We start from the raw sequence: 9,543 nt of genomic DNA, 5'->3' as shown, positions 1-9,543 counted from the left end.
AGTTAGAAAGCGATATATGTATAGGTATGTGATAAATTTAACACAAATTAAAACATCTGAAAAAAATGAACATGCATGTAAAAGTGGTATGTAATAAATGTAATAATTCGCAGTCATACATGTAGAGTGCAGCAACGTGTAGTAGCAGCCAAACTGTAAAACATAGGAATTGAACTATACTCATGTATAGTAATAGTGCATACATTTATATAAAATGTATACTATATATATATATATATACTATATATATTATTGTCTTTATTATTGTCATATATATATATATTCTATAGTATTAATGCATATATATATATATATATATATATATATATATATATATATTTTGGTAACAGACTGTCGTTAACGCAACATTTCAAAAATTCAACACTACTTTCAACATTGTTCAACTTTTTCATATTTCTTTTTATTTTATTAATTTCAGAGAAATTAGAGATTTTATTGTTTTTTTTTTAAATTTTTATTAAATAAATTTGCAAATAGTTATTTCGAGTTATAGATAACTCATCTTCAGTGCATTATATATAAGATATGTAAGATATTTGATAGGAAGATTCTTATCAAATATCTTACATATCTTACTAATAAATCTAACCGTTCTTTCACATATATTTCGGGTGTAAAGTCATGAATTTAATTAAATTTTGTTTAAATGCATTTAAATTATTTAAGTGTGGAACATGGAAATATATAATATCCATGGTGTGGAAAAACCATAAGTGTATTACATAGTTATTTAAAAATATTTACCTTTCCCCCTTTATAAAAAATTCATTATCTTCATCATTAGTAGGTGCAATATTGATTGGTGCTTTATAATAATTATTGTCTTTATTATTGTCATAAATATTATTAATATCATGTTGATTGATAATATCATTCAAACATTTGTGAATAATACGATATTTATGAACCCTAGGTAACAGGGATCAAATCAACAACTTTGAAATATGTGACAATGATTCCAGCACTACATAAACGAAAATGCCTGCAAAACTGAAATTTAAGAATGTTTATTAATATATGTTTTAGGTGAGATGAGTGATAATGAAGAATACTGAGGTTATCAGTGTCGTTTAAATATAAGCAGTCTGTAATTTACATAATATTTTAAAATATAACCATCAAGAAAATGCATTATAAACTAATATTTAAATTCATTTAATAATATGTATTAAATAAGTCTAAATTGATATCCTTAGTAAATAAATAAAAAAACATCATCTAAATATCTGCAATATATTATTTAATAGGATTATAATTAAATGCGTCATTGCTTCATTCGTCACAAGATTTTTATTATTAGCTTTCCTGTCTTGCACCGATGATAAACTTGAATTATTTGCCGTTTTTTCTCCTGTATGTGTTTGGCCAGATTAATTTTTGAAAACTTGGAAGGATCAAAGGTATAACTTTATGAAAGATGTAGAGGCAGTTGTTGGTGGTGATAGATGATAAATCAAAAACAGGCAACTTCAGCTATTATCAGGTATATTATCAGAAAAAATGCTCTAAATAAAGTTTAGCGATGGTGTTTGAGTTAGATGATGGGATGATAAGGTAAGAGTCGTCAGCGTATTTGAAGATGTGATTAGAGCTATGGAAAGTTTTGACAGTAGAAGCATTGATGATAAAGGTCCAGAGACAGAACCTTGAACTACGCTAGAATTAATAGGTAAAGTGGATGAAAGAGTAGAGCTAAAGAAAATAGAATGACTCCTATTAGAAAGAAAATTTATTATAAAATTGTAAATTTTGTCAGGTAGAGGAAGAGAGGCTAACTTATTTGAAAGTGAGAGGTGATTGAGGGTGTCAAAAGCTTTAGAAAAGTCGAGAGCAATAGGATCAACATAATTATTATTTTTAAGGAAAGTTGTTATTGTGGAAGTAGGAGAGATGATGGCGGATGTAGATGAACTTTTAGGGCGAAATGCAAACTGATCATGTAATAGTGGTTTGATGGATGGATGGTTGAAACATGGATAGATGAATGACCTAAGGATGAATTTCTCTAGAATACGTGAAAGTATGGGGGTGATAGATATTGGGCGATAATCTATTGGTGACGATGGGTATTTTGATTTAGGAATTGGATGAATTGTGATAGATTTCCATTGTGATGGGATGAGCAGTAATTGTAGAGTGAACTCAAGGTGCTGGAGATGAATGGAGCGATGATTTGTAGAAACTATGCTGGTAGACCGTCTGGACCTGTACCGGATGGACAGGCCTTTGTTAGCATGTGCAGGACGGAGTATGGGGTAAATTGCTGATGTTTACGACTATTGATTGTTTTTGCTTTTGTTGGTAGAGTTTTGTAGGACGGGTCGGTTGACATGGAAGCAAAGTGAGTGTTGAGTGTGTTGGCATCAATTTGCTGTGAGGTTGACGTGCTGAAACTACACATACGGTGATGAGGACAATAAGTTGGATTGACAGACAGATACATGTTGCATTGTATGTTCGATTATTTTGTTATCGGTATGGTACTGTAGTTTTTTTTTATTGTTGTTGTTATTATTATTGTATTTATTTATTTTTTTTATATGTTTTTTTAATGCTATTTCATATTATTATTGTTTTTTGGACATTTAAATTATTATCACATATTAGATATGAGCACGTGGATTTTAATCTACGCTCAATATTTAAATGTTATGTTAAGATTAAAAAATAGATGACATTTAAAATATTATACTACAAAAAAAAATGAAAGGAGCAAAATGAAGATCAAAATGAACTAGATTAATCTATTAGAGACCTCATTAAAACATCCGACATAATCATGACACCAAAGTATTTACAATAAAACTGTTTTTTGCCATGGTGAGATTTATATACCAAGATTTGGCAGTCGTCATCAATGTGGGCATCAACGCTAGGAGAATTCTGCTCTTTTGATTCATTCACAAGATTTTTATTTATTATCAAACTTTATTTTGACAAGTAATGTTAACTACCCAGATGTGCCAAATAAACATGAAACACATATTCGCTGGTTGAAATTCCTACAACTTAATCTATGATCAAGAGAAAATATTTAATGATCTTTTGAAAACTAATACACGACAAACACGCGCACAGCAAACACACACACACACAAAACAAACACAAACGCACAGAGAAAAAGACAGACAAACCCAAGGTAGAGACGGATTGCATGATGGAGGAAGTAGAGAACGATGATGGCAGTCACGATGAACCAATCCAACAGGATCCCAACTTTTGGGAAAAAAGTAGGACTTATTGAAGAGAATGGGTCGCTGGTACTTTTTTTTTATGCAGAACAAACTCGTCACCTGTTTTTAGAAGATTGGCAATTGTTTCACTTCAAATTCATATTTCCAATCACCACAATACAAATGTTTAGAATTTTTCGTAAATTAAAAAAATTGCAGTAGCAACATGATTGAAAATGGAGAACATTGCATTTTTTTTACATTTAAAAGAAATAACAGCTATCGGGAGAAGTGTGATGAAGCACCAGCAAGACTTGAAATAGAGAGGTGGTTTTCTGTTAAGCAAGTCTTATTTCCAACTCAAAATTCTTTTCTCCTAATATTTCAAAAAAATTAAACTGTAAATCATGTTTTGAAATAAAATGACACATATTAATCACAATATTCTACCAAAAATTTAATCAAAAATACGGATTGAATCTATATAACGCTATAACGCTACATTATTTTGAGGATCGCTAGTTTTAGTCGTTAGGTTTTGCGATCCGACGATACTCCCTCACATGATCGTGGCGTGTGTGTTGGCGAACGTGATGGATGAAGCGAACTGTTGGATCACGTCGAGGTCACCAATTTGTTGCGGTTGCGCTAATGTAAAAGAACACCAAACCAGGAAGAGCAGTGAGCGGGAGTAAAAAGAAGAAAGGAAGAGTATTTGTTTGGACACGCGTTTCGTCCCTACTTTGGACTTCAGCAACCCGAATACCTTTTAAAATAGTATCGCAGTTTTTTCGTTATATAGCTCCCACAAATCACTTTGTTAGTTTGTGGTGTTTTTATTAATTTTGAGGATCGTTAGTTTTAGTCGTTAGGGTTTGCGATCCGACAGGTATTATGACGCCTAAATGAATATAAGTTTTTGTTTAAAAAACAATTTTTTTCAAAACGCGTCCTATCTTATTAGTTTTTTATATGATTTTTGAACGCCAATTTGAATATTTTAACACGAAGAAGCCGCGTTTTCAAATTTTTTAATTTTATTTTAAAAAATAAAAACAAAGAATTAAATTATAACAATTGGCAAAATTCTAATTATATAAAATATAAACATAATAATTTTGTTCAAACGATCAATTAGTTGTAACAAATTTTGATATTTGAAAATATGATTTAAAAATAAATATAAAAAATTTGTTATTTTTGGTATTAGGACGCCTAAGTCAATGATTGTTTGTTTAAAGCAGATTCTTTCGAAGTGCGCCTTCCCTAAATGTTTACATGCGGATTTCGGATGTTGTTAAAGTTAGATTCAAATTTAAATTTTAATACTTTAACATATTTAAGTGACGAGAAGTTATTTTTAAGCGTTTCGCCTTTTAATTAAGACGTTGTTTTTCTGCTAATTTTGTTTCCTAGTAAGATTTTGATTTAGTTAAGTTAAAATTTAAATTATTTATTTTATATTTATATATTCTAAAAAAAACCATATTGAGAAATGTTCTACCCTAATTTTTTGTGAAGAAAACAAAAAAAGAAAGTGGTGCCAAGTGCTTCTTAATAAGCGCATGTTAGCTGAGCAAGAAGCAGTTAAGTCCATTAAATTGATGTCATCATTCCTCCAACCATGTTCTTCCAAGTCTGTTGATAATTGTCAAAGTGATTCTTTTCATGCTGATGAAGAAACTTTACTGCGACAATAAAAGTATTTCTATAGAAATAATGAAGATATATATAAGATGTGATTTCTAAGTAAACTTGATTTTGGTAATTTAAATTTTTACAAAATTTTTGGAAAAGCTTTAATAAATGATGCTTTACGTGTAAAAATTGTAGAAAAAGGTTCAGTATTTCTCCAAAATGTTGAAGGGCCGTTTTTACTTAAGAAAAACTGATCTTTTAACATTGGTAGGTTAAAAAAAACTAGAAAATGGAAATGTTGAGTAAGTACATCAATTTTGACTTGTTTATTCCATTCATACCCAATCAGCTTATTGTTTATGTTGTATTTTATTTACACGCCTTGAGCCTAAATCTGCCCTTGAAACAAAAGGGAGATATATAAATTGGAAACATTCTGAATCTTTAAAAGCGTACAAGAATTCAACTAAACATAGAAAATGTTTTACTGAATAAAAAGAAATGGAGAACAATTTAAATAATCCAGCACTGATTGATTTCCAGCTTCAATTGACCATAGAACATGAAAAACAAAAATGGCGTGATGTATTAAAAAGACTTTTATGATGTATAAAATACCTGGCTTCTCATAATCTTACCTAACAACACATAGGGAATCAATAACTGATAATGAAAATAAGATGGGAATTTTATTGGTCTGGTAAAGTTGCTATCTGAATTTGATCCAATTATGAAGCAACATTTAGGTGATGTTACAGTAGACAACAAAAATATTTATTTATTTAATGGCTAACTCTGTTCAAAATTCTCTGTTGCAAAAAATTTGCAATGCAAAGTACTATGGTCTTTTATTTGATTCAACTCCTGATATTTCCCAAGTTTGCCTACCTCTGCTTTGGCACTTTATGCGAATTAAATAACCATTCTTTAAATTTAGTGGGTGTACATGCAGCAAAAGAAAGTATTGCAATGATAACATTTTTTGAAATAATTAAAGGGCTCTATATTTTTTTTTCACGATCTACAACAACAACACACGTTTAGACGACATTTTCCCCGAGATCGGGGGTTGCCGTTTGGCTACCTATGATGAAACCGAAATGCCCCTCGACGCCATCAACATCTGTCACTCGTCTCAGTATCACGCAATCCCGCTTTCACCCTGTCCTTCTCCACCTGCTCTCTCCATCCCAATCGCGGACGACCCCTTCCTACCATTCCTTCAACCTCGAACTCCAACGCTCGTCTAATCCCGACCCTTTCATCCCTACTCAACACATGTCCATACCACCGAAATCTCGATCTCCTTATCAATGTCACAATGTCCTCATTCAGTCCCATCATTGACATCACCTCTGTACTACTCCTCCTATCCTTCACTTTAACCCCACACATCATCCTCACCATAGCTCTTTCAGCCCTCTGCAGTACACTTTCCTCCTCTCTCCTCAACACCCACCATCGCTGCTTTCACACATGCTTTATATACCCTCCCTTTCATCTTCACTGACCATTTCTTTCCACACAATACCCCACCCAGTTCCCTAAATTTCGTCCATCCCACACGAACTCTAGCCGTAACTGCGCTCAAACATCCTCCATCCGCGTTCAGCTTATCCCCTAAGTAAACAAAGCTTTCCACTCTTTCAATACCACCACTCAACCCCGTCCTTTCGTCCGTCCTATTAATCACACCATGAACACATTTCTTACATTTGAACGTGCCTTCCACCTTTTTCAGTGCCCCCCTCACACCACTACATCTCTTACGCACCCATTTCTGACATCCTATACACAATACCGAGTTAGCCTTCACTCTCCTGTCACATACCCCACAGGGATCTATTTTACTTATCACTCGCTCCCCACCTTCCCCACTCACCATTACCTTCGTCTTATCAATGTTAACTTTTAACCCTATCTTTTCAATAACACTTTTCCATCTGTCAAATTTTAACTGCAATTCTTCTATGATATCAGCCATCAAGACATCCCCCTTCCAACTCTCACATTTGTCTTTGCACCTTCATACAGCTGCATCACAGCTTTAACAAGTCTCTCATTCACTCCTTTCTTCCTCAACGCCCATTCAATGACCTTCCTCGGTACTCGATCAAAAGCCTTTTCTAGATCCTCCAAACACATGTACAATCTTCGTTTCTTCTTTCTATAATTCTCCTGCAACATTCTCACCATGAACAACGCATCCACCGTTCCCCTACCAGGCATAAACCCACACTGCATTTCATTAACTGTCACCATATTTTTCAACCTCCTCTCAAGCACCCTCTCCACTACCTTCATTCCGTGCTCTAGCAATTTCACACCCCTATATGACCCACAATCTCTCACATCTCCTTTGTCCTTATACAACGGCACCAACACAGTGTGTCGCCAATCCTCAGGCATACCTTCATCATCAAACATACTGTTAGCAATTCTCATCATAACTTCAATTCCTATCACCCCACTCGCTTTTTTATGTTCTGCCGCCACTTCCGAAACCCCTGTCGCCTTACCTAGTTTCATTTCTCTAAATGCTTTCTCTACTTCCTCCAACGTCACCTTCTCTATAGGTCCATGTGTGACCGCGGATTCCACATCTCCATCCCACTCATTCTCTTCATTCATCAACCTTTCCATATGAGCTTTCCACACCTGAGCTTTTTCCTCCTCATCTATGCACAACTTACCAGATCCATCCCAAACACATCCATTCCCTATAACATCTTTCCTATCCTTCATTGACTGTTTCGCTACTTTGAACATTTTCCTCGAACTCACATCAAATTCCATTTCCTTCATTAACCTATCTGATGCTTTCGTCATTGCAGTTGCCACTGCCTGTTTTGCAACCTTCTTAGCCTTTCTATACTCAGACTCCGCTTCCTCCGTCATGTCCCTTCTCCATACCCTAAACCTCTCCTTCTTGACCTCCAAAACCTTTCTTATATCTTCATCCCACCACCATGTCTCACCATGCCTACACTTTCCTTTCGTCCATCCACATACTTTATCTGCCGTAGCCAACACACAGTCCCTATATCTCTCCCAAACATCTCCATCCTTACCACTCTCCCAATTTTCAGCCACCTTCACTTCAAATGCCTTCCTCACCTCTGCATCCTGCAACTTCCATGTCTTTCGTTTTGCCACAAACTTATTCTTCTTCCTCCTAATTTCTTTTGATGTCACATCTATCACAACCATACTATGCTGCAGCATATCAGGTATCGCCTTCACATTCTTCACATACTTTCTATGTTTGGCCCTTACCAATATATAGTCTATCATTGACCTATGCTCCCCTGACCTATATGTAATCAATCGCGCTGGTTCCCTTGTAAGCCAGGTATTTCCCACCACCATGCTATGTGCATCCGCCAACTCCAACACTCTACGCCCTTCCTCATTCCGTATACCATATCCCCATCCCCCATGTACACCTTCATATCCGTCTGCATCCGCCCCCACATGACCATTCAAATCACCCAACAACACCACAAACTCATCCAACCCCGCTTGCTCAATCTCGTCAGAAACATCATCATAAAACCTATCCTTCTCCTCTTCCTTCCTACTTTGTTGCGGAGCATATCCTGATATCACCCTCACTATTACTTTTCCAAACACCATCACCACCACATTTACACCATTGCTTCTCCGCCTCACTTCCAACACCTTCTCCACCAACTCTTCTCTTACCATCACACCAACTCCTCCCGTACCATCATCCCCCTTCCACCACAACTTATATCTTCCACCTTTAGCCCCCACAAACTTTGTACCCTCACCCTTCCATCTGATTTCCTGTAATGCAGCCACGTCAACCATTCTCCTCTGCAGCTCCTCCACCACTTCCAAACTTCTTCCTGTCAACGTGCCTACATTCCAGGTACCAAACCTCCAATCCCTTGGTCTACAAATAGTCCTTCCATCTATAGTGCCTTGCACCGCCATACTATAGAGTGGGGTGCCAGTAGCCAGACCATCCACAGGGTCTTGCACCACAACCCCATGGACTGGGTCTCCGGAGATTCTTCGAACCCTCTTCTGCCGGATACTGAGGGCCATTGTTATTTCCGTCATCATAAGTTTTTTTTTGGCTAGTTTTTACGCAGGACGCCCTTCCTTACGCAACCACAGTTATAAGCGGTGGGCCTAGCCTTTGGTGATCCAACATCACTCACAAGGCAATGAGAGTCAGTTTAATGCCATAACCAGGACTTTTTTTTTTTTTTTATTTTTACGATCTACACATAAATAGCAGAAAATGAAAGATTTCACTTAAATCAAAATCTGAAACAAGATGGAGTTCGAAAACTGATGCCATAAAGCCTATTGAAGATTATTTGGACGCAATTTATTTATTTATTTCCAAAGTTTATAAAGCGCCAATTAAAAAAAAGAAAATATTTCAAAAGCGCTACTTTATAGTCAAAAGAATAAACCATTGTTTGAGTATGTGTACATAATAACGAAACAAAAATCAAATCGAAAACAAATAAGTTTTGAGATTCTTCTTGAAAGCATCCATGTTCATTTACGGCTTTTTCAGGGACTCTGGTAGACCATTCCGTAACACTGAATCCGCAACAGCAATCCCTCGTGCACCAATACACAAGTGAGCACTGTTTGCTATCATTAAATTTGAGCAATCACTTCTCAAGCGAATGCCATCTATGGTCACTGATTTTTTCTTGATTATTTC

The 9,543-nt window shown here is 35.4% G+C and overlaps 3 protein-coding genes across 3 annotated transcripts in view; all 3 read right to left on the bottom strand.

Annotated features, from left to right (window-relative positions):
* The window catches only part of HELRODRAFT_165983 (hypothetical protein), a gene marked incomplete at both ends in the record, with an annotated part of 4,095 nt that extends 1,631 nt beyond the window's left edge, over positions 1–2,464 (bottom strand). Inside the window, one exon of the mRNA XM_009033027.1 lies at positions 2,227–2,464. Within this exon, the coding sequence (XP_009031275.1) occupies positions 2,227–2,464 (238 nt within the window). The remainder of the gene's footprint in view (positions 1–2,226) is intronic.
* A 2,340-nt stretch (positions 2,465–4,804) lies between these two features.
* HELRODRAFT_165982 (hypothetical protein) lies at positions 4,805–8,906 on the bottom strand (the record flags this gene model as incomplete). Its single annotated transcript, XM_009033026.1, has 2 exons — positions 4,805–4,832; positions 7,993–8,906. 2 exons carry the CDS (start codon positions 8,904–8,906, stop codon positions 4,805–4,807), a joined length of 942 nt encoding a protein of 313 aa, XP_009031274.1.
* A 218-nt stretch (positions 8,907–9,124) lies between these two features.
* Positions 9,125–9,543, bottom strand: part of HELRODRAFT_165981 (hypothetical protein) — a gene marked incomplete at both ends in the record, with an annotated part of 4,038 nt that continues 3,619 nt past the window's right edge. The window contains one exon of the mRNA XM_009033025.1: positions 9,125–9,170. Within this exon, the coding sequence (XP_009031273.1) occupies positions 9,125–9,170 (46 nt within the window). The remainder of the gene's footprint in view (positions 9,171–9,543) is intronic.

Source organism: Helobdella robusta (assembly GCF_000326865.2).
Source record: "Helobdella robusta unplaced genomic scaffold HELROscaffold_9, whole genome shotgun sequence".
Classification (NCBI taxonomy): domain Eukaryota; kingdom Metazoa; phylum Annelida; class Clitellata; order Rhynchobdellida; family Glossiphoniidae; genus Helobdella; species Helobdella robusta.
The sequence above is the reverse complement of the archived record's forward strand: the minus strand, read 5'-3'. Positions and strand labels throughout refer to the sequence as shown.